The sequence below is a fragment of the Pteropus medius genome, unplaced genomic scaffold (assembly GCF_902729225.1).
Source record: "Pteropus medius unplaced genomic scaffold, Ma_sr-lr_union100, whole genome shotgun sequence".
In the NCBI taxonomy this organism is placed as follows: Eukaryota; Metazoa; Chordata; class Mammalia; order Chiroptera; family Pteropodidae; genus Pteropus; species Pteropus medius.
This window is the reverse complement of record NW_024340849.1, coordinates 21,329,432-21,355,796: the sequence shown is the minus strand read 5'-3', so window position 1 is coordinate 21,355,796 and position 26,365 is coordinate 21,329,432. Positions and strand designations below refer to the sequence as shown.

Sequence of the window (26,365 nt, the reverse complement as noted above, 5' to 3'; positions counted from 1 at the left end):
TTGTGCATCTTGATTACATTTCAAATGCCTTAGAAATATACTGCTAGGTAGCTTCAACGGTAAGAATGGAAGGAGAGAAAGAAAGAGAAGGAAAAAGAAGAAAAGAGAAGGGAAGGGAGGAAGGGAAGGGAGGAAGGGAAGGAAGGAAACAGGGAAGGAGGGAGGGATGGACAGAGGGAGGAAAGGAGGAAAGGAAGAAAATTTCATGTAACAAAAAGATGCCAAAAAATAAATGGATGAGAAATAACCAAAGAAAGAGACTCTTTATATTAAAATTTCAGTTTCTGAACCTGGTCCAGAAAGTTCAATATCAAAATAAATTCCATTAATTCTTTCTGGAAATAAACAGGCAGCCTGTATTACGGTCAGCAGTCAAATAGTCATTACAAAATCCTGAAGCTTGCAGAGTGTTTACGAATAGCCCTCTAACAAAAGCAAAGATCCAGAACTTAAATGCTCATGAGATAATGCTTTCATTTAACTGTAGAGTTCATGTTACAAAGGTAATTCCCACCTACTAATCTGGAAGCCAACTTAGTTCCAAAAACTAACTGAGATACTGGACACGATCAAGTTAGTCTCATGTTTAGTGTTATAGTATCCAAACCTAACTAAAGAGAGCAGCATCCGTTTCTCTGAAATCGAGTACCAAAACTCATTTGACTTTTTTATTGTAGAAAACTGGAAATGAGGGTCCAGTTTTGCTTCAAAATTAGTAACAATAGCTCTGATCAACCAGACTAACAATTCCACAAACAGAAAACACCTTAAGTTTTTTTCACAAAGAAACATTTTCTAAATTTAAATACGGCCCTACACTTAAAAAAATTAAATCTGTGAATGCATCTCTTGTACCAAAATCTATCGGGACTTTTAAGTCTAAAATTTTCAAAAAAATTTGAGTATCTGAAAAATGATTTACCTTTCATTGTCCTCTAAAACCAGGATCCATGGCTTAAAGAGCTGGATGATTACTGAATGCAGAGATCTCAGCACTAAAATAAAGCAAAAATTTTAAAGACGACAAACAAGTGTATCCTTTGTAAATATCACCGGTAACATTATATAGAATACATATAGATAACACTATATACCTGTATACTCACAAATTACATTGATATAAAAACAACATGTTTAATGTAAGTATGTTTGTGGTTTTCATTTAATACAATGGCATTTCCTGAATTGAAAATTTTTTATTACAAAATGTCATGGATAGTTATATAAGTACATTTTTTAAAGATAAATGTTTAAATATTCAAGACCCTTTCCTTAGTGGCATAAAACAAAGAAAGAGCTGAAGATTGAAACCTATCTCTCTGTACCCCGCCCTACAAAGGAGGGGCAGAGACAAGCTGAAGCAAGAAGCATCCACTATCTAAAGGAACATAGGTATGACACATATATGGGTTCACACCTATGCCATACATTCCCCATTTCCTTTGCTTGACACTCAGATATACAGTTTCATCACAAAGATTTAAATCTTAATGTGTCTATTCAAGTCTCTTCTAATGGAAGGTTGCACTCAAGGCATGTTACCTGTTTTGCTGCTGGCAGATGAGTCTTGGGCCAAGCAGGCCATTTCTGAGTCAAGCAGCCTTTTGACGAGATAGCCCATGAATGTCTTCATATCATCCATGTAAGGACTCCATTTTGAGAATAAACCAAAACTTTTAAAGTCCAACGTGGATAACCGAAGCTTATAAAAAAAGTTTGAGAGCCACTGTATTGTCTCCATTACCTGGAAGAGAATGACTGGTTAACAAATGCTTCCTGAATGTCTACTTTCTGCAGGATGTTACTGTAGACTGCAAAGGAGGGCTTTGGCTTTGAGTTGCAAAGGTATGCAGCAGGTGAAAAGTAAGACAGCAGACTTCAAACTTTTCTTCTAATGCAGAGGAACCATTCTTTCAAATAAATTTTCATGCAGACATATGTCATATAAAATTGATGAAACTGAGAGCTCTGTGTGACACTGCATGAAACCCTGACTGAAGGAGTCAGTGATGTAAGGTTAAGAAGCAGGTGCAGGTAGGTTAAGGTGGGGAGGGAGTAGGACCAGGCTGCTCTCAAACAAATGGACTAGACTCAGAATGAGGTGGGAGAGAAAGGTGATTCAATGGAGGAGAAGCAAAAACAGGGCTCTTAAAGATAATGCACGCAAAAAACCAGCTTTTTAGATATAAATTCTCAATGGGTTCTAATTATTTAAATAGCAAAGGAAATGGAAAACAAATGCACAAAAATGTGAGACACCAAAAGCTACTCACCTGCTTGTCTGACAAGAGAACATCTGGAGAGCTTTGAAGCACCGCGCTCTCTGCAGAAGCTGCCCCCTGCTGGCAGTTTGGGGCACAGCAGCCCAGGGCTCTCAGAGTGGCTTTCCAACACTCAGGGCTCAGCAGCTGCTCAGCAGAGCCTTACAGGGCAGGGACAGAGGACAGCAAGTCAGCATCTTTCACAAACTAAATTCTTCAACTTGAATCATAGAACACATGTATTTACAATGGAATAAATATTAAATAAAAATCCAAAACAAATTTATAAAGACCTGTGGTAAAGAAACCAAGGCAAAGAGAACCTATTAAGAGAACTATCCACCTGAGCACTTGACCTTCCTTGTTCCTGTTAACTCTGCTTAGAGTGAACACAGCCAGAGCTGTTTGAGCTAGAATCTAGAGAGAAATCTCACCCCCCAAACCTTTACTGGGGAATGGTAAGATGCCATTTTTCTGGCTGGAAAATGTGGGAGAAACAATGACGACAGGACAAGGAAGACTAGCTGAAGATGCTACAGCAGCATGTAGGCTCTCTTCAGAAGAAGTCTTATGCTTATCCTAAAACTACGCTTGCAATAGGAAAAACCTAAAGCAGCGCAGGGCAAACCATAAAAGTAGACACTACCAGCCAGCACTCCACTACTTACAAACCTCACATCTCAGAGGACAAGAATTAACATCTCAGGTTCTTTCCACCCAGAAGTGGCATGAGGATCAGATAGGATAACCGATGCTCACAGGAGCAAGTCTGAGGGGAAAAATGGTCAGCTGCACTATACTGCATATGAGATGTCTAGGAAACAGGAAAGGGTCTGTGTCTAACTGCTACTGTGGTCTGAAGCTTAGGGCAGAGGCCTAGAATCAAGCTGCAGGTGTGGGAGTCATACACACCTAGAAGATGGCAACAGGCTCAGGTAGGGCGAATGAAGAGAGCAGACGAGTAAAGGAGAGGACCATGGGAACTCCGACATGGTGGCCAGGGAGAGAAGGGAAACCAGGAGGCTGGAGGTCACAAGCTCCGACAGAGGTGGCGCTGTTACATTTTTAAGCCTTTAACTGAATTACTTTTCCTGAGAAGTATAAATTTCCTGCTACATGCAAGTCAACATTTATCTACATAAACAGTTTACAATATCTTTAAAAATTTTCAGGAAAAAAACTACTTGATCAAATTTAGAAAATTTAGGAAATTAGCTATGCAAATATGCATCAAAAAATGTACAAATACATTTCCTTATCACCATTTTCTGCCTACCCTGCAACTTTTCTCTGTAGGAAACAATGAAAGTTTGAAGTGCTCTGAAAATGAGACCATACATTTTTGTATTGTTCAGGTAGTCCAATACATAAGGGTCATTAACTTATTCATTAAATAATTTCTATTAAGTAACACAAAGATTTAGCATAAAGCAAAAGTTAGTTTTCCATTATATCTATGAATTGTATGAAGTCTGCATGAAAAAGAAAATACTATCTCATTTTTCAAATGTCAATAAAACCACCGTCTCATGAAATTACAAAAATAAAAAAGCCCACATCCTTTATTTCTCCTCTAATCTCTAACACTCCAATGGAAAATTATAGGAAGAGAAGAGAAAGGGTGGGAATGTGGAAAATTTAATGCTGCTCTTTCCCTTTGCAAATATAAATACAGTCTATCATCAGATAGGGATAAAATCCATTTGCAAAAAATTGGAGGGAGGGGAAAAATTTATCCACTATTGACAACTATAGAGAAACCAACTGGCACATAAAAAGCAACCTCCTTCTCTTACCAAATCCGTAGTGGACAGAGTGAGCAGGCCCACTTCCACCCCATCGCATCCCAGACAGCTGCAAAGCCAAGGTAGAGAAGGGTGCATAACTGTGGACTCCAGCACCAAAGACTAAGTGCCGCCTTGCCCAATTACAGCCCATTCTAACATTTAAGACGATAAATGACCATTTTTACAGGCAGCATCCCTTTAGGGATTGCTCATTGAGTACTTCAGGTAAAAATCTAAACTATTGCACACTTGTATTATTTTTACATTTTTGGATGACATCTGTAGAAATGGTAAATGTAATATTAAAATTCATTGTGATCTAATTAGTCAAAATTAAAAGACACTTACTTTGCATCAGCAGCCTGAGAATGTCACTGTACTGGTCAGGGAACTGGTAGAGAAGAAGATAAGTCCAGTGCTTACAGAAAATATTAAATGGCATCAAAATATCTTCCTCTGGTTCGAGGCCCCAGGCAGTAAGTGCCAAATGAATGGACTCCAGAAGCCTGGTACGATCAGACAGAGGAGGTTTAGTGGCGTTTAACCATTGCTTAAGATCGAACTAGAAAGAAAAAGAAACAAAAAGCAGTTTTATTGACACTAGAAAATTAACTGAAGTAGAGCAAAGTCTGTGCAAATTTAGTTTAAAAGTCAATGATTACCTAGCCATAGCCATTCTTAAAGATTTAAACTAAAGTTTATAAACAAGTACCTAAAAGAATCTCGGCAGTTCAAGAATTGATGGGTGCCATTATGCCTCCATCTCTACTTCACTCTCAGACTGCATATGCAGGGTTTTCTCAGCCCTGTGTGCTTTTTTGTAATTTAAAAAATCCTTTGGTAAGTTTTCACTACAAGCGAGGATCCGAACTTTGTGGTTCTCTTTCACTGGTCACAATGCCGCAAACAAGCAGAACTGTCTCCATCTAACAGACGTTTCTGTGTCTGCGCCAGTCACCTAGCTCAGAGTGCTGATATCACCTTTCAGAATCCCAAACTATGAGACGTGTTCTTCCCCCATTACAGACTGAGGTCAGTCTCTAGGACCCCAAAAATTACCAGGTTTTATGACTCATAAATGTCACAGAAATACAATTGAAGGCAAAATAGCTAAGGCTCTCAAATTCTCACCTGGTGAAGTAAATCCATGGCCTTGGTCTGGGTTAACATTCTACTTGGAATGAGGACAAAGGCAATTTGCTTAGATGTGGCTTTTTCCAAATAGGAGAGACTTGGACATAGCACAACTCATTTAACAAACACAATTTAGGCATAAATTCAGGATAAATTCAAAAGAAGAATGTATTAAATTATTACTATGAATAATTAAAAACCGTACTGAGTTTTAGAGGTCTTGGAAGCTAGGTCCTTTTTATGGTGGAATAAGACTGCCCCACACAGCACAACTGACGCCTCCATGAGATAAAACTGTGGGTTCGGGCTGCGTAAAAGATAATGCAAAATATGAGAAGGGCCTGTGACCCTATGGTCTACGTGGAAACAAAACTCCAAAGCGCCTTTCATTCCTATAGAGTGGGAAACAACAGTGTCTACGTTTCAGTGATAACGTCAGGATTGTCACATCTCACCTTGGTTAGCAGCATGAAAATCATGTCACTGTTGTCCTCACTCAGGAACTTCACCACTTTCTCATACAGTTGTATGAACTCTGTGGGAGCAGCGTTGGGAGTGAAGAAAGGAGACAAGAGAGAGCAGAGCCTTCTGTTCTTCAGAATGGTCTCAAGCACATTTTTGCATTCTGATTTAGTGCCACTGATGAACACCTTGAAATAATAAAAGGGGAAAATGCTACCAGATTCTCCACTCCCCAACCTGCATTTAAGCAACCACGTTTTAAGCTGTAGTAGATAAGGTAAGTAGATTTCTTTTCTAAATGAAAATACAAAACATTCAAAAGAAATCTAAAACCAACATAGATAAACTTATTATTTCCAATGTAGGTGATATTAAGAATTACGGATAATCCATTAATTTGATTTGAACAGGCCATATAGAGCAAATTCTCAATTAACTATATTTAAAAAATAGTTAAAAAATAGTTAAAGATTAAAATATTGGAGTAATTTGAATCCAGAAATTTGCAAGTTACCTGCTGTGATTATTAAGTATCCAAAGTGATTCTGCTCTGTCAAGAAGACAAAACTTCTAGGTTATAAATTTTACTGATATGCTTTTAATACTTTTAAAAAGCTAACCTTTACAACTAATATATAATCAGGGTAACTTCACATTGTTTTAACTTGGTTCTAATGTTTAAAAGTACTAGAATATAAGCAAATATTTACATAATCTCAGGGTCAGGAAGGCTTTGATAAATTTGACCACAGGCAAAAATAATAAAAGGGGGTCAGGGGAAGGGTTGGGGGGAGGTAGGTGGGGCAAAGGGGGTCAAATATGTGGTGACAAAAAGAAACCTAACTATGGGAGGTGAACACGTAGTGCAAACATATAAATGCCTTACTGTTAAAGTGTACAGCTGAAACTGATTTCATTAATCAATGTCACTATAAAAATAAATTAATTAAAATAACAACGATAAAAGAACAGACAGATTTGAACTGATAAAACTTTTAACTTCTGTAAGGCAAAAAGTATCATAAATTAAGGGAAAATTACAAAGTAAAAATATTAATACATTCCAGATACCAGATTAATAGTCCGAAGAGCTCTTTCAAAAGCAATAACACAAGAAACTCTCCAAAAAAAAAAAAATTCAAAGAACAATAACCAGCAAATCACAAAAAAATATAAATAGCCAAAACATATGAAGTGATGCAACTTAACAAATACTTAAAGAAATATAATAATAATAAAATAAATAAAATAATAATAATAAAGTATCACTTCCCCTATTAGATTAGCAAGACTGAAAAGTAACCAATCATCCCTACTGTAGGTTACGATATGGAGAATAATAAACTCAGACTCTGCAATGACAATGTAAATAGGTACAAACTTCCCAGAAGAGTGTGTGACAATATACAGCAAATGCTAGTCCCTTCGACATTGCACTCATACTTCTAAGAAATTATCCTAGAAAAAAAAAGACCACCAAGTTCACAAAGATACGTAAAGCTACCTCAGGCTTCTGCAGCAAAACAAACTACTTACATATCCATTCAAAGGGCACTGTCTTGATACATTACAATATCTGTACCATGGAACACCACATATTAAATACCATGATGCAGGTCTGTAAGAATACGGAATAATGTCTAAAAGATGTGTTTGAATGAAAAAAGCGGGTACAAAATTGTGTGCCCATTTGAGTGTTTACCTATCTATCCATCTATTTACCTACATGTAGGGATACTATATCATTTTCACATATACACACATACACTAATACACATACATATGTGAGATAAACTATAATGAAATGTTAGCTCTGTAACCATTATCTCCAGATAGTTAGGATCCTGAGGAAGTTTTCCTCTTTATACTTTCAATACTCTCTGCATTGCTTACAATAAGAACACATCAGTTTTATAATCAGGAAAACACTACTTTAAAAAATCTATTTTATTATCTGCTCAGCATCAGCTCCTTAAAAATATCCAATAAACAAGTACTTAATCAATTGAATTTGGGTGAGAATACATAGTTAATTAGTGTTGGCATATTTTCCAACAGGTGGCTGTCCTTTCTTTTATGACATATTTCATAAATCTGCATGGATACACTGCCCTTGCTCTTGTTAAAAGCCATATTTTAACAGTAAGTCAAATAAATAAATGGAGACTGAGAATAGTAACTGGGAGGCAGCAGCGGGAGGTGGAGCACTGAATATAGAGTTAGAAGACAGAGGCCCAGTCTCAGTTCCAGCGCTCACCAGCTGTATTCTTTAGGCAAGGCATTTAATCTTTTAGAGCCCAGTTTTCTCATCTTTAAGATGAGAATGACATCAATCACAGAGAGTCACTGTGAGAGCAAAATACATAAAATAATGAATCGGAAAGCATTTTATAAACAATAAAGAGCTTCGGAGATGCTATTGGTAACACCAACAACATATGATAGAATCTGATGTCTCCCCAGAGGCTTTCAAACATGAATAATTTATTATGTCTTGTATGAGAAGCAAATTCTATACCAACAATCCTAATGACATCTTGAGAAGCCAACAATTCAAAGGGACTTACTTCTGACTTAGGTCAGACTCTGAACCTACAAGTCTGAAGTTCAACCCTGACTATATCTAATGAAGACACTGTAAGGACTCATTATGTTAGAAAAGGGCTAACAACACAGAATAGCCTTACCTGTCCCAAAATCTCAATGCATGAAGTAAAGAACTGCCTTGTGGGAGGATGACGCTGGGTCTCATCCCTGACGTAATCCACAACGGTAAAGAAGAGGCTAATGCCAACCTTCTGAATCCTAGGAGTAGGCTGCAACTTGTAAGTATTCACTAGGGCCCTGAGGGAAAATGCAGGTTTAGACTATTGGTTTACAGTATGAGAATCCAGACCAACAAGTAGTTCTTTGCTACTCTACATTTCTCAGGTAATATTCTTAAGAGTCCTCAGGGCCCCATACAAATGTCGCTTTAGAAATATTTCATGGGTTATTTTCCAGCTTGACCCAACATCTTATTTTCAATACATAAAAATGACTTTGTGCCATCATAGGGTAAAAAAGTCAGCTGTATTTTAAGAGCTAATTAACAGTCTCACCCTTATCAAAATTTTTTACATTTCGTATGTAATGTACTATTTATTTATTTAACTTCATGTATTCCTTATATAATATATATTTTTAAAAAAGAACTTTGACTTCTCTAAAGTTTAAAATCCAAAACAGTGACTCAGGTTGAAAATAAAGATTTTTGTATAGAATAAGATCATAAAGGAATCTCTTCTAATTTTGACACTTTTTTGAGTCCCTTTACTAGTAAATGAAACATCAGCCTCTTATTCACCTTATCCCCTCCTCCTTTCCAGGCCCCCCAGTTCAACCCATAGAAAGATTCATGTCCCTCTCCATGTCACCATCTCAATCTACCGGGGGATTAGTTGCTGGTACTAGAATGTGGAGTCACCTTAAAGTGAAAGGCAGAGTCAACCTCCCCTCCCCCAAGTCATGCCCTGGTGGTTTTGGGAAGAAAGAGGATGGTGAGAGTAAGCTAGGAGCTCCAAGAGAAAATCACAGTGGCCAAATGCAAGTTGGGAACTATAGTTGAGAGCCCTAATTCTCATGAGCAAGTCCACTGCAAACTGTGCTCAATTACCTGAGTTGACAATGATGACTTCCTAGGTAAATGTGACTTTGATATAAAACTTACGCATTAAATCTTGCCATGATTGAATTTCAATGTACTATAACATCTAGTAATTCAGGAGTCTGCAAACTTATTCTATAAAGGGCCAGATAATGAATATTTATGCTTTATGGGCCATAAATTGTTACAACTACTCAATTCTGCCACTGCAGCATAAAAGCCATAGACATTAATAAATGGACATGGCTGTGCTCCAATAAAACTTTATTTATAAAAATAGGTGGCAAGGCAGATTTGGCCCAAAGGCCAATTTTCCACTCCTTGTACTAATTTAATTAGTGGTTTTGGGAGGGTGGTATGATTACTATCAACAAAAGAATATTTTAAAGTATAATGTCCTCAAAACTTACGTAATCAAGTTTTCTGCATGCACAGCGGCTTCCACAATGTTAAGTGGTGGTGGTTTAGAAGCTTCTGCTTGCAACTGCTTTACTTCTTTTCGTAAAACATGAAGCTGTTGGCTTATTGCTTCGTTCTTATGCATACCTTCAAACTAACAAAAATTAAAGTGGTCAACAGATTATTTTGCCCCTACATGTTTCCAGAGCAGATATTTTCTTACATATTTTTACCAAGCATATGATGAAAAGACTATTACTACATTAATATTATAACTCAAAACTCTCCGTTGAACCTGACAGATAGGAAAAATTGTCAAAAAGTATTCAAGAATCTCAGGTTTTTCCTAAAGGATCAAATCTGAATTAGTTTATCATTGGTTCAAAGTCTTTTGTAGGATATGCTCTGTCACTTACGTTTCAACACTCCAATTTTCATCAAAAATACACTCATCTTCCACCACTGAGGCCTTTTCTGAAGCACATCAAGCCCCCCTCTGTTGATCATCCCTCCTCAGAGCTTTCACTCCTCTGTCCACCCAAACCAACAGCACATATGATTAAACTCAAAACACTCGGGCTGCGTATCTCATGTGTGCCCAACATAAAAAAAGAAGGGTACAGATGCTGTTAATAAAATATTTGCAATTTTCAAAGAAAGAAAAAGCATATACTTATAAAGCAAACAGCAATATAAAATATGGGAAGTGCCCAAGTCAGTTGCATGCCTAAGAAAAGAACCATTGATCAATTCAGTGGTGCCTGAAAGCTGGTCTTTGGAAAAAATTTTATTGGTTCTTAGTGCAGATGTGAAAAATAAGGAGAATTTGTTGGGCTTTTCAAAAAAAACTAAATTTATGTCAATTTAAAAGACTATCTTTTCTTTATCTTTCCTACTTGAGAAGGTTAATATTCCTTTCTTTAATTAACTGACGGTGACCTATATAGAAGCTTTGTTTGTGTATTTTTAGTGTCTTTTTTTGGATGTGTTAGGGGCCAGAGAATATCCTAGTCTCAGGCTGCAACACAAAGACAGAACCTATGTGGTACACGTGGGGAATGGGAGGATAGAGGGCCAAGCTGCGGGGCTGAAGAGTACAGTACCACCAGACTGGGGAACAGGGGCCCTGTCTTGGAGAGGCCTTTAAAGCAGACTAGAGAACTGAGGCATAGCAGAGAACACTGAAAAAACCAGAACATTTAGAAGGCAGGAGTTTTAAATCCCACATTTTCCTTAAATGGTTTTCCACAATCACATGGGTGAGCAGTAGAGCTTACATTTTCCTTTATATGCACCTGCCAAAACCCAGTCTTCAGCCACCACTGCAATGATCACAGATAGCCTTCGTTTGTAAATAATGTAAACACTTAATTCACAAACTTATTTAACGAAGGCCCTTATGTCCCTGCCAAGGTTATTATCATAAATTCCAAATCAAAAGCTCCTTAAGGGCAACGGTCCTATTTGTTTTGCTTTACACAGCACAGCTAACAGTACACTGAGCACCTACTTTTTACGATCATAATGATAACTTTCTTCTATAAAATGCACCACTGTTGTGGTTAAAAAAAAAAAAAAATCTTTACAAAACTTATTTTAAAGAAAAAATAAGCTGTTAGAATGAATCAAAAGTTATGAAAGTGACTCTCCAAAAATATGTTAACGATAATTACTTTAATTTCTGCTATTGGAGATATGAAAAGTAAAAAATTAAATTACTTCCATCAAACTACATACTGCATCAATACAAATATTAAATCTCAAAATTTTCATATGACGAATCAATATTTAATAGCCTAAAACGTGATTAGGAGTATGTGCAGTCAGCTATTTTGCCCAATATGTTATCAATTACAATTGGACTGGGTCTTTGAGGGTCCAGCCCTTGGCTGGCCTGGAGAGGAACAGCCAAACAAGAAGAAAGAATCTGAGAAAAGGAAGGAAGACAGTGAGAATACAGGGAAGTGGAAACACAGAGGACAAGAGATAAAGAACAGAAGTTCACTTGACTGGAACATGTAAAGAGACATTTTGTAGCTTGAACTTTAAAACTGCCACCCTACATCGTAGAAACCTCTAATGCTGAAGAATAAAAGAAAACCAACCAGTATAGGAAAGTTTAGATATTCTCACCAAAAACAACCCAAAATTATCATTACTTCCTAGTCTACTTATTTTTGCTCTCACCACTGTTGAAAATTTTCTGTTCTTACTAGAACAGAGGGTGAGAGAGACTGAATAGACTACCAGCTCATAATTACAAGTAGTTGCAGACAATAGAACAAAGCAGCATGGGAAGTCCCGCCGCTTGAGTCACTTTAAGTAGACAAAGAAATTTAAAAATTGGACATAGCATGTGCTTCTGTGAGTTTTTTACAATAATGTGAGGCCCTCAGTGGGTCTTTTCCATCTTTCATTTCTAGGAATAAAGAAATTTTTCACATGACAATAAATCAATTCTGAGTCCAGCAAACATGCTCGCAATGCCAAAGTACAACACAAAGAACCCTATTATAAATTACCCCATTTCCTCAGAGATTATCACTGAATCATCAGAGGCTTCTATTAGGAGAGGCAACCACAGGAGAAGCATGTCTCAATTCTCATAAAATATGTTTGGCTTTTGTATACCCCAAACAAGCTATACATAGTTCAAACACTTGCAGATGGCTGGAAATTTCCAGGGCTTTCTCGCCCAGAAAAATTCCAGTAAGCAATAAAATATTTTCATCATATAATCTGATATTTTCATAAATGAGCCATTAAAATTATATTAAAATATACTTTTGCATTTTAATTTTAACATGTATATTTAAAATATAAAGTTATTTCCCATGAAGTTGATTTTAAAAATTGATACGATCTAAGAATTCTCTAATCACTGATTACATTCTGGATCAAATTTTCTAACTTTAGATGCATACAAATGTTATTTTATTGGAAATATGTTCTAAAGGTAATGAAAAATACCAATATAAATGTTATTTCTAAGAAGATATTTTAAAGAAAGTCTCCCAAGGAGATTGATGGAGAATATTTTAGAATTGTTAAAGTATGGAATGGCACAAAAAGAAGAGAAATGTTTGAAAGACAACCAAGAGTCAGTAAAACTAATTTTCCCCAACTTCTAAAAGTTAACAAAAAGAGGATCTATTTTTGTACAAATGTAGTCAGGGAGCGGGTGGCGCCTATCTCTAAGCATTTCTCTCCCAGCTCAGGGAATCCATGCAGAAAGAATGAGATGCCATGATTAAGGGGCATGTGCTCTGTAGCAAAACCTGGGGTCTTCCTGGTTTTGCCACTCACTGGCTGTGTCACCTTGGGTATGTAACTTAACCTCTCTATGCCTCTAGTTCTTCACCTGAAAAATGCAGATCATTAAAATTCCCACCACAAAGGGTTGTAGTGAGGATAAATTAAGTTCTGTAAAGTGTTTAAAAGTGCCTGGCATAAAGTAAGTGCTATGTCACGGTGGCCAAGGCTAAACTTCCATTCTAAAGTCCTTATGACGTAGTCACAGATCCAACTTAACTCTATTTCCAACTCAAAAAAGTGACTCTAGAGACAAGTGAATATATTTAATCACATTGCTGCATATCTCTTCTTTTGCCTGTTGGCAGGCTCCACTCAACTGATCTGCTTTCCGCAGGTCCCTCCCACGTATGCCTTCAGTGGCTCCCCAGAGGCCGAGCACATGACCAGGCTCCCAAGTGATCATCCTTTCCAATGTGGATTCCTACCATCACTTCCAAAAACAACTTGAAAAACACTGATCTAGCCACTGACCCCTAGATGAAGTCATGGTCACACCATTCCCTTATTCCTTCTAACTGTATTCAAATTATCATTATCAAAATCTTTAAAGATCGGTTTAAGGCCCTCTTTCTAAGAATCTTTCTTTGAATTTCTATTCCATCAGCACTTATGGAAATATGTGATTAGCTCTGTGCGAGTCTTCACGCCCATCAAAAACTATTAAATGTTTTGGGACGTGGAACATCTGCTTATACTTCTTTCAGTCTTTCTCAATGATATGCCAATTATAAGGGGCTCAATTAAAATTCTGAATTATGAAGAAAGTTAAACAGTCTTACCTGAACTGTTATAACTGATGCTCCTTGGCATTTCTTACCACTACTGCCTCTACACTCCAAATGCAGTGTGGCCTGTTCTTCTCGGTTAACATACTGTTTGGGCATTGTGTCCAACAGCTCACTATCCAGGGCAACCTGCTGAGATTCCCGAAGAGCAGCAGTTCTGAAAAACATCGTCAGGAGGTAAAAGAAAGTCTCAGACAAGGTTTCATGATAAGTGAAAAAGGCTTCCAGTTAGCCCCAGCCTGCATTAGAGCACAGCAAGACAGACACAAGTATTCCACAGTAATAAGACCAAAGATGTGTTTGCCAAGACTTACCCGAATCCTCTGGCAGTCAGGCTAGCCAGAAAGTAAAGAAAAGAAGGAAAAGTGGGACAACTTTTTTAGCTAGAAATAAAGCTCCATTTAGAATCTGTATTATATCAACAGTGGTTATTAAATAAATGGGACTATATCAAACTAAAAAGCTTCTGCACAGCAAAAGAAGCCATCAACAAAACAAAGAGGCAATCAACCAAATAGGAGAAGATATTTGCAAACACCACTTCCGAAAAGGGGCAAATATTCACAATTATATATAAAGAACTCATACAACTCAACGACAACAAAAAAACAAACAATCCAATTAAAAAAGGACAGCGGACCTAACAGACACTTCTCCCAAGAAGACATACATATGGCCAACAGATATATGAAAAGATGCTCAACTTCATTAGGTATTAGGGAAATGCAAATCATAACCACTAGAATAGCTATGATCAACAAGACAAGTAATAACAAATGCTGGAGAGGATGCGAAGAAAAAGGAACCCTCACACACTGCTGGTGGGACTGTAAATTGGTGCAGCCACTATAGAGAAGAACGGTATGGAGGGTCCTACAAAAAGTAAGAATTACCATATGACCCAGCAATCCCTCTTCTGGCTATCTACCCCCAAAATTTGAAAATATCAATCTGTAAAGATATATGCACCCCAATGTTCACTGCAGCATTATTCACAGTGGCCAATACATGGAAACAACCGAAGTGTCCTTCAATAGCTGACTGGATAAAGAAACGTGGTTCATATATACAAGAGAATATTTCTCAGCCATAAGAAGAGATGAAATACTGCCATTTGCAACAACACAGATTGATCCTGAGATAATCATGCTAAGCGAAATAAGTCAGATGGGAAGGACTGAGAAGAGTATGATTTCACTTATACGTAAAATATAAAACTAAAAACAAACAAACAAAACCTCATAAATACAGACAACAGTTTAGTGGTTACCATAGGAAAAGGGTGTTGGCAAGGAGACAGATAAGGGTAAAGGGAGTCAAATATATGGTGGTGACGGAAAGAGATTTGACTTTGGGTGGTAAACACACAATGCAATATACAGATAATGTAGTATAGAATTGTACACTTGACATCTATATAATTTTATTAACCAATGTCACCCAAATAAAGTCAATATAAAACTTCTTTAGAACCTAAATAAATGGACCCTTAAATATACAAGAATAAATGAGAATTCCATCCTAATTTAACTATCCTAATTTAACTAGTTAATGTAAGTACCATTGATTTCTTAGGTATTAGCAACTCAAACTGAGTTGTTAAAAAATGGAGAAGGCTAATTGTTTACATGGGTATCAATACTATTCTAACTGTAGTTATTATTATAATGACATACAAGTGAGCACGTGCATGTGTATGTATGTTTGTTGTGTGCATACACAACATACACACACAATAAATGCCTAGACCAAAAGAGCCAAGGAGAAAAAGGCCAATAAGAAACTGATTCCCATGAGACTTGCAAAGACAAGACTCTATTCCGTCATAAAACAGACTTACTCCACACACCTCCTTCTTCTCACTAGATGGCAAGCTAGAATCAAAACCTTAAACAGCTGATCATTCTGTATCTATCGCTCGTGAACTCAGAACATTAAATCACTTTCCTGCACTTGGATCAAGTGCCTGTGCCAATTTTTAAAAGAATATGGCAAGTTAGAAACAAAGGCAGTGACAAAAGTAAGTAAACCTCATTTCACAATCTTTAAACACAACCCTCTATTAGCAGAAGCTCTCCTCAGGAGAAACTGAGGGGGCACTGCTGACACTCACAAATGCCACCACAGGAAACATGTAAAATTTATAGTCCATGAAAGTACCACAAGATTTCAAAGTGAAATTAAAACACTTGTCACAACTTGGTAAACTAAACTAACTGTCTGGGCCAGTCTCAAATTACTTTCCTGGTGAGAATGCTGATGCGGAAGACTGTCCAGGCACTAAATCACCCAGGCTGTCAAGGGAGCAAGCACTGAAGCATGATCCTGGCGGTCTCATGGTCTTACCTGGCCTGTTGTAGCAACAGATTCAGGTCTGTGCGTACCAGCTGGGTGGTGTCCTTCTGACTCTGGAGCACAGCAGTGGAAATAATTGGCACAGGAGGCTTCACTAGGTGCAGAACAAGGGGAGGTTGGGGAGCCTCGTGCTTCCGCAAGTTACTTAAAACCCTCTCTTTAGCTGAAAGAAAATAAAGGCATATTTATTGAGTAATGGCTACTACTAGGTAGTAATGTACTAAGTATGTGCAAAGCCCAGGCCTGTTACCTTCACAAAGAATGTCGTAGACCTACAGAATAGGCCTAAATGAATAAAATCACTACTCTTTATGACTTGTAAGTTTTGAGGGAGCACTCACAGGCCTAAAAATATTCTACCAGGAGCTAGGAGATCAAGAACATGAAGTAGGATTAAATAAAATTCCTACCCTCAAAAAGTCTTAATGATAGTTAAAGAATTAAAGCTCACAATCTTAAATTACTACTCGAAATAGCCTTGCATGATGCGCTAAGGTGTTTGGACTTATACTAGTACAAAGGGGATCTAGTGAACAGCTCTAAGCAAGCTTGAGAAAGATGGTAGCTATCACCAGACAAGGGACTGGGGGATTATGGCAGGTAGCCCTGTTAAGGGTTTAATGCAACCACCCAGATAAACCTTATAGGAATAGGAGAAAAAGGAATGAGCATTATGGAATACAGCTGAGTGAAAAATCTTAAATTAGGCCAAGGTTTAAAAAGGAAGGCTAAGAGTAGCAGAGTTAAAATGAATAAAGACATGAGCACAAACTCCTATAGAACCTATGTTTATATAGTCATATAATCATTCATTTACTTATTCATTAACTCAATAAATGATTTATGGAGTCCAAATAAAAAAATCAGGTGTCATATAAGAAAAATAAAGGTAAATCTGTACCATCCAACTTTGCACATGGTCTAATACTGGTCAATCCAAGTTAAATGTTTATATTTCTACAGCTACTACAGAGCTGAACACACAGCAGGTGTCCAATAAATTCCTGTCCTCCACCTCTCTCTCTTCACTGCTATACACATACCACACAGCAGTTAGGGAATGAAGAACATGAAGAAAACCCGCCACATACCTGATTCTTTTAGACAGTAAGATAACAGGGGACAAGAGAGGTCAAGAAAATGTCAAGTCATAAGTCAAGTCAACAAGTGCTTATGGAACTATTTTGAATTTCTGACTTCATTCCAGATGTAACATTCAATTTTCTATTCTTGTTAAGAAAAAGTAAAGAAGATTTACTAGCCATGACTTCATTTGGCATAAAAAGACTTGTATTATTTGTACCTCAGATGGAATTTAACATTCCAAGCAGGTCAAGTACAGGATCGTCCCTTACAGCTGGGGTTTTTCCACTAGAACTACCACTCTTGGCACAGAATGTTACGAAGTAGGATATTTATCACTGGATAAGACTCCTGACTATGTTTGGGTTTCTTTAAAACATTTTAAGGTCGTGAGTCTAAAGGAAAAGTGGAGGCTCTTTCAAACTCAATATCTCTTATCATCATGAAAGAAAAATCCAGGAAAATATTTTAAATGTAAAATAAAAGACATAAAAATTTTAATTCAGAGCCTATTTAACCATAATCACCACTCCAGACCACAAATGACAACAATTATAAAGCTAACAAAACAAATTTAAGAAAAAGAAGTCGGCGTCATAAGTGTGCAATAAAATTTTCCTACAATCATAAGTTCCATCATTTGACATCATCATCATCTAACCTGCTCATCTGAGAAAAACCTGGAACTTGTTATTTAAAAACCTAGGGCTTAATTTCACTTAGAATTGCAACCTGTACTGATCACCAGAAACAAGAGAAAGGACGATAAGTGATGACGAGCAGGGTCTCTGGAGCCAAGTGGCTCTACCACTTAGCAGCTCTGTGACTTGGTCAAGTTACCTCACCACCTTACGCCTCAGGGGGAGGACTAAGTTAATACATACAAAGTGCTGGGACAGTGCCTGAACAAACTAAAGGCTCAAACCTTTCTATACTGTTTAAATTTTTTTCAATGAGCACATATAACTTTTATAATTGAGGGGAAAAAAACTATATTATTTCAGAGGAAAAAGTGGAGAGCAAGATGTTGGAGGGGAGAAAAAGCCTTAGATGAGACTGTCTAGCATCTTCATCTTACAGATGAGTGAACTGAAGCCAAGAAAAGCTCCTATTTTTCTCTGATCACACAGCTAAGTAGTTGGTTAGTGGCAGTGCTGGAACAAGAAGGTATTCCTGCCTTTCTCTGAATCATTTCAGTGCTCTTTTATACTACATATTATAAGGTCAACAATTATATTTACAATTTTATGTGTCCTATATTTTAATAATATATTCAGTAATATGAAGTAGTAAGTTACCCCAAATATTGTTTTCTGTTATTTTTTTTGTTGTAATGTATGCTATCAACTTTCCAGGGTAAATGAATTTTTGTGGGCTGGCATAGAAAACCAACTGATAATTTATAAAACTGTTTCTCTAGAAAAATGCACTGTGAGAAACAACCAACTATACTTTGAGAATATGATCCATTTGTATGATAAGAGTTCCAGATACAGAGAAAAAGAGTTTATAAAAGAAAAAGATGAACTTTTGAATTTTAAAACTGCAAATCCAAAATAATAAAATCTAAAGTTGCATTTTACAGACTGCAAGTCAATTCAGATGTCTTTTTAAAGCCTCATGGAGAAAATGATCTGTGAACAAACTTAGTCCTTTCCACTCTCCTTTTCAGGTGGAACCATGTGTCTCAGTTTGGGCCAGTGAGTTGTAACCACAAAGCCTGTGAGTAGCTTCTTGAAAGAGTCCTTAAAAGAGGGAGATTCCCCTTCCTGCTGAATGAAATGTAAGTGTGACCACATAAGCTTAAGCAGCCACCTCGGACCATAAGTGGATGTCACATGTGAGAACAGTGAGGCAGCAAGATAGGAGGAGCAGGGGTCCTTGAAGGCTTGCAGGGAGGTAATAAAGCTACTGCTCTGAAATGCCTGCCTCCAGGCTCCTTTCATATGAGAAAATATAAATATCTTATGTAAGCTATTACTACTTTGGAGATTTCTCTCATTCACAGCTTAGCCTAACCCTAAGTGGTGGACAAGTTAACTATGAACTCCTAAAAAAGCAATTCATACTTAACCCTCAATGGTTCTGATTCATTCATTCATTCGATCAATCAATCAAAGGGGCTGATGTTCATGTATGACTCACCCAATAAAGGATCAGTAAAGTCCAGCTGCAATGACAAACTGCAGGGTGTGGAATGGGACTCGAGCTTGGCCTGCATCCACAGACCAACGGTCTCCTGAAACTCGTAATGTATGCGCTCCATGTTTAAATACTCCATCCACAGATCCTAGAATGAAACCACAGGATTTTTAACTTTCAGAGATGAATCATATATTCAAATATGTAACTATATATTTATATATAGTTACTTATGTATAGTTATTTATATAAAGTGAACCAGTAAGTTTCAACACAAGGTGGTCCATTTCAAGTCCTCCAGCATTAGGATGAATCATGTTTAAAATGCATACTCTAACAATCTTAGCAGGAGTCTCATGTGTGCCATGATCAGAGAAAATAATTTTAGCAGCCCTGCTAAATGTATATTTATAAATATACACACACTACTGCGCTAAGAAATTTATGACATAGGAAAATATCAAAAATTTTTAAGAGATAAAAAAATAAATAAAAATAATTGAAAATAATTTGTATTTGGATTAGATCAAGCCCTAGGTTCCAAAACAATTTACGGAAAATACAGGGAACAGAAAAACATATTAAACTATACCACAAAGATACAGTCAGCAAAATCTAGACTTTGGGGAAATTCTATGGACAAACTACCAGTTTCTTCAACAAATAAATTTCAAGGGAAAAAAAGGATAAGGAGAAGAGCTATATATTAAACAGATTTATAAGAGCTATCAACCAATCACAAAATATGGATCTTGATTCAAACTGTAAAAATAAACAAAAATAAAACTTTTATGACAGTATGAGACAACTGGAAATTTGAATAATGACTAGATGTTAGATATTAAGAAACTATTGTTAATGTTTTTCAGATGTAAATGCTATTGGGTTATTACTTTTTTAATCCTCATCTTTTAAAATCGTTATGTAGCAAATGCTCTCTAGGATTAGCTCCAAGATAACATGGTGGAGGGCATGGATGGACTAGAGTTGAAACTAGACAAATGATACATGCGGGGAGGGGAACAAAGCCCATTATGCTATTCTATTTTCTCTATGACTGAATTTGTTCATGGTAAAAGGTGAAATAAGTAAATAAAGTGAGAAAACATAGAATTTCCAGGATTCTCTGTCCATACTCCAGTGAGCTCCCTGCACATTCTGACTATGTAGTTCACTTTGGTGATCACTACGTATCAGAATGGTGGACTGACTTGAATGAAAAAAAATGTCAACTGTCAATGAACACTAAAAACTACTTCGAACAGTAATAGCAGAGGATCAGATACACACTATGGTTTTGTGCACCATGGTTTTTAAGTGTTCTAAAGAATTCCTCTAAACCAAAAAATGTCCCTGGCTTCTCAATTAGCACACTGCTATGAAGTCCTAAATCATTTTTTCCAAACTAACCACGGCATAAGGCATTCCAAACTCAGAGGAGGAACTCCAAAGTCATCCTGACCACAAGCCTGAATCCTAGATACACCAAACTGTTCGAGGTGCTATACCAGACACTCCTACTGTGTGTTGACAGAGGCTAACAATTAGAGAAGAACAATGAGAATTAATGATGGGTAAGCAGAGATGTCTCAGAAATGACAAAAACATAACTCTGAGCTTGAATTACAGATCGAAAATATGAGCTTTAAAATCAAATGGCAAGCAAAGACTTAAAAAAAAAGCAAGCGATTAATTCTGTAGATGCTGGGGAATCAAGAGAAACAACCAAGAAAGCAAAGATTAATTTTTTAAAACACTGACCAAGTACCTATTCCATGCAAAACCTTGGGTAATGCTATGGTATGTGGAGTACAAAGAAGAGATGAGAATGGAACTGTATTCAAAGGATTTCAGAACACAGTGATCACTTATTTATTTTTCCTATTTCTCTAGCCCTATATTCTCAGACTTCTCTGTGCTATTATTATTCCTCAGGTTTCCATCTTCTTAATCTAAATATTTCATTATCATTAAACCCTCACTTCCCAGACTGCCTCATTCCTGAATTCTAGACCTGTATATCCCCTTCCCACCAACTCTTTGATAGAGGGTTCACTTTGAAGCCCCTTGACACTTCCTCTCCCAGTATTTCCTATCTCTGTAAACAGCATCTCTAGCTGCGCAAACTGGCAATTTGAGGATTCTTGTGTAACTAATCAATTCTATTGTGTATCTAAAAATCCTACTGATCCTGATTCTTCCTCAATATATTTTTAATTCACCCCTTTATTTAATCATACCTGCTACTTCAATAGCTCTCCAAACAGACTTCAAAATAAAATCCAAAATTTTTTTTAGAAAGCTATATATGGCCCTTAGAGGTTTAACCTTTATTTACCTCTCTGGTATCATGTGTCCTCCACAGAACCTACACCCCAACCTGCACCTTTTAGAACACGCCATGCTCCTTCACCTGCCGTGTCTTGTACATACTGGTCTTCTTGCTGGTAACACCCTCTCTGCTCCTTCCCATCACCATGCCTTTCCTTTCAACCTGACCAACACTCATTTGTTCTTCATGGCTTAGCTCAAAGGTTGCCACTCCAGCCCCAGTATGAATCAAGTGTTGTTCCTCTATATTCCCACAGTCTACTCCTATAATCTATCACCAGATGTAATAATTGTGTAGCTCCCCCATCTGATAATAACCCTCTTGAAGGCAGGGACTTTGTCACATTCCTTTTGGTATTTTTGGCATATAATTAATATCTGACACCTCAGAGGCATTCAATAAATACTCATAGAAGGAAGAGAAGAAAAGAAGAAGAGAACAGCGGAAGGAAAGACAGAAAGAAAACGGAAAAAAATCAAAGACACCTACTGGATATGAAATACTACATATAATGTGGAAACGAGTAGGTTTAAAGATCTGAATTAAAGTCTCTCAAGTATGGAGGTTCCTATATCCCGCCCCCATGTTGGGGTCATGCCCAGTATAGTTCAGTCCCTAGAAAAAGGAACTGGAACAGGAGAGATGTACATACACAACAGAAGCTTAGAGAAAATTTAGAAGTTTTGGTCTACAAATGGACCACAGACATCTCTGCGTGCCAAGGAGAGAACAGCTTAGAGTATGTGAAGAACAGAATTGAGTATCTCCAGAAGGGCAACTAAAAACTGTGATACCTACATCTCAGTTTTTTGTAAGTCACCTCCAAAGCCAAACAAAGGTGAGCTCCTTATCTACTCCAGGCAATTAACTTTCTATATAACATATAGAAGCTAATAAATTCTCACACCGTACTTTTTATGGGAGTAGAGATGACTGCTTAGAAGTGTTCAGCTTCTAACAGTTTAAGAAAGAATATAAACAGAGGAAGACTGTTTAACAGATTGTAGAGAGCCCTAAAACTGAGTTTCAAGCCTTCAGGTGAGGCTACAGTGGTGCTGGAGATTCAAAAGGGACTATCCCGTCAATATCACTTATGTACTGACAAAATCCACAAAAGCAATGACCATCCAAGTGAGCCCATTTCCATATCGGTAAGTGGTTTTACCATTAGATTACGAATAATGCGATCAATTCAAATTACAGTCAGATAAGCTAAAAGAGATATTGCCATAGTTTCACCTGCTGATTCTGCATCACTTTGGCTAGCCTGTGAATGTCATAATGCTTTGGTAGAGAAGGGATATAGGTATCTCCTTTTTGAAAATTCTCATCTTCTAGCCATAATATATATACATTGAAGAGCCTAAAAGAAAAAAACAGAATTGTATAAAACAAAAAGATATGCAGGCAAATGAAGATTCTTACATCTCCAGGAACACTGGCGCTACTACATGAAAATATAGGAAGCACATAATACAGAAAATGTGTCCAACAGCCACCACCCTCCTGAGAAGCTCATGGGCCAGCAGGGGAGAAAGATGGGTCACAAATAATTAAAATATGATTCAAATATTGCTAGAACAAAAGGTGTGAAGAAAGGGCTCTGTGAACTCTATTATTAAAGCAGGATTCAACATAGTAAACACGGGGGAAGGCAATTTTAACAGAGACCTAGGAAATGAATTTGGAGTTGTTCTTTCCTGAGCAATCCAGTCACGGTGAGCCTTAGGGCTTTGAAAAGTTTAAGTAACATTCAAATAAACATATTTTCTATCTTTCAAAGAAAACATTAAAAGCCATTTTCAACTTATGCACTAGAAGAACCTGCCAGCTTTAGGCTCACTGACAGATCTCCTGCCTCAAGGAGTCAGGAATAGAACTCACACAGCAGGTGTGCACCCTGTTCCCTTTAAAAAGCAACAGAACAAAACTAGGCTAAAAAAAAATCTCAATTTTCCAGTAAAAACTTTAAAAATTTTTGTATGATATTTTGTTTTTTACAAAACACACAGTCCAGTTGGCTAAAATCACCGGTATTTTAAGCAGCTGTTTGCAGCACCAGGTAGTAGCGGTACCAGGTACCGGCACACGAATGACTGAGTGAGGGACCGGGTGGAGGCAGTGTGGTTCGGCTTTGCTCAGTGAAGTAGAAAACGATCTCCTTTACCTCCGGGGTGGTTGGTGTAGGAAAGGAGACAGGGACAGGGCTGTGAGGCTCTGAAAGGGAAGAAGGTGGTTCCCATCTCTCTTCTAGCTTCTGATTTGATTAGACGGCCATTTTACCAACATGCCAGAGGAAGGGGAATTTAAGACAGGCAGAAAGGAACACCAAAGCCTTTCTTGGCTGATCTAAATGTTCAAAGATAAAGCCTTCCCATTGAGTAAGCCTGGTTAAAAATAAGTTTTCCTTCAAGCAAGCAAAGCAAAGGGAGAAATCATTCTAGAGGTTAAAAGACAGCCCTACGGGCTCGGAGGTCAAACCTGAAGCCTCAGTGCTGGCTCAAATCATTGGGTGTCATCACCAAGACATTTTGTACTCAGAGTTAATTAGAGCCAATTTTATTAAGTCTTAATTTACAAGCCTAATATCTGGTTTACAGCAAGCTTATAAATGAAAGGTCAAAGAATAGTGTGAAAGGGCTCCTAACTTACTTCAGAGTTCTCAGCCTTCTGGAGATGTCAGTATTGTGCCTGATTTTAGAAGCAGTTTTGAGAAATTACTAGATCCTACCCTACCCCAGGAGGATCCTGGAATCCTCTAGAGAGTCTATAAACCCTCACTTAAAGAACCGTGCCTTAGTCATTTACTCCTTGTAGAGAACTATTTTAGCAGGCTTTGCTAGTTGTTTATTATTCAGCAGTCCCCAACCTTTGTGGCACCAGGGACCAGTGCTCCTATGAGAATCCGATGCCTAATGATCTGAGGTGTAGCTGAGGCGGTGATGCTAGCGCTGGGGAGCGACTGCAAACACAGATGAAGCTTCGCTCGCTCGCCTGCCAGTCACCTCCTGCTGTACGGCCCGGTTCCTAACAGGCCACAGACCGCTACTGGTCCACAGCCTGGGGGTTGGGGACCCCCAGTTTACATGCTATAACCAATTGTTTGGGTTTGTTTCTGTTTTTACATAAAAGAGAACATCGGCCCGCTGGTTTAAGATCTTTCATTCAGATTCCAGGTACTTGACAGAGGTATATCCAAACTGCTGATTCATTTCTCAAAAGGAACATAAAAGACAAACGTTACAAGACGTAAGCATATAGTCAGAACTGCCTTCCACAGTCAATGTAATAAGAGAATAACACCTAGCAGTTTATAACACAAATAACTGCTCCAGCACAGTCCCTGTGCTGCAAACAATAACGTAAATGGGTAAAAAACCATGTGTCACCTCACAAGCTCCATGTGCAGTTCTGGTGAAGTCAGATAACCAGACGTGCCAGCCTGGCTCCCTGGTGACTCTTCACTGCCCTCTGCTGGAACACGGAGGGCCTTGCTGGCAGCGTGGTGGAAGTCGGCCACCTCAGTCAGGCGTCTCTTCAGTTCTTTCAACAAATTGATATGAGCAGGGCTTTGGAAAAACCTTCTTCCAATACAACCATCTATGGGCAACCTTTAAAAATACAAGCACAGATCACGACAAAATCAACACAAGATGTTCTTCCTATATGACACAAAATCGCAATTAACAAGTCAATTTATTATCGCTGTGTATATACCTCATTAAATTCATAGTATATCTACTTTAACGGTTATTATGAGGCTCCAACAAGGTAGTATATATGAAAGCAGTCTTTAAAAAATGCTATGAAAATTCAAGCTATTATCACCAATAGATTAAAGACAGTCTCTGTTCTTGAACAATCTGCAATCTGGTAGAAAACAGAAGTGACAAAGGTTAGCATCTATATGTTTTAAGGGAGTGAGGGTGAGTAAGAATTGAGCTAGAGATCAACAGTGGGTAACAGTGGACAGTTCCAGCTGGCCAGAGTCCCTTCATATCCATGGAAACATTGGACACTCCCAGGCACAGCCCAAGGGCTGACAGACATAGCATGGCCTTTAACCACACCTGCACTACCCATCACCAGTCCCCTCAAACGAGTCCCATGACAGTCACACAAGCAGCCTGTTTGGGGCAGTTTCTCTCCCTTTGCACCTCCAGAGGTTCTATGCTAAACCTTGCCATGTTCCAGGATGTTATCTTCACCATATTGGGTATGGAAGTAGCCACAAGATACCCTCAAAAAAGGTCTAGGCTAATAAATGTGAAACAGGGAGGGAGATTCCTAGCCAGAGGATGATTCTAACTCGCCCACCACAGACAAAGAACACAGAGCAGCAGAGCAGTGCAAAGGCAGGAATGGATTCACAGAAACTTAATCTACTGGGTACCCTACCCATATTGTGCTCCTGGCCGGTGCAGATACAGGAGGAAGAATTTCTGCCAAATGAGTGGCAGAAGAGGGTGATCAGAAGGTGTGACGAGAGCCTGGTGAGCCCAACGATAAATCAGCAGCCTCTGGAGAGATGGGACGATGGGGAGCTTCAGCTGGGCCTGGGCTTTCTACAAAAGAGAAGCTTGAGCAACCATGAAATGAACACGATTACAAACAGTCTGCTCTTTCTAAATGACCCAAATGAGATGCTAAACACTTTTCAATTC

At 37.9% G+C, this 26,365-nt stretch overlaps 1 protein-coding gene across 2 annotated transcripts in view; it reads right to left on the bottom strand.

Annotated features, from left to right (window-relative positions):
- Positions 1-26,365, bottom strand: part of EPG5 (ectopic P-granules 5 autophagy tethering factor) — a 91,550-nt gene that overhangs the window by 21,032 nt on the left and 44,153 nt on the right. For both annotated transcript variants that reach the window (XM_039842528.1, XM_039842524.1), the window contains exons 22-34: positions 26,100-26,266; positions 25,091-25,312; positions 22,941-23,064; positions 19,373-19,517; positions 16,136-16,307; positions 13,784-13,946; positions 9,701-9,843; positions 8,332-8,488; positions 5,638-5,832; positions 4,397-4,610; positions 2,274-2,422; positions 1,543-1,744; positions 923-995 (exon numbers count right to left, since the gene is read on the bottom strand). In XM_039842528.1, coding sequence (XP_039698462.1) covers positions 923-995; positions 1,543-1,744; positions 2,274-2,422; positions 4,397-4,610; positions 5,638-5,832; positions 8,332-8,488; positions 9,701-9,843; positions 13,784-13,946; positions 16,136-16,307; positions 19,373-19,517; positions 22,941-23,064; positions 25,091-25,312; positions 26,100-26,266 — 2,126 coding nt within the window. The remainder of the gene's footprint in view (positions 1-922; positions 996-1,542; positions 1,745-2,273; positions 2,423-4,396; positions 4,611-5,637; positions 5,833-8,331; positions 8,489-9,700; positions 9,844-13,783; positions 13,947-16,135; positions 16,308-19,372; positions 19,518-22,940; positions 23,065-25,090; positions 25,313-26,099; positions 26,267-26,365) is intronic.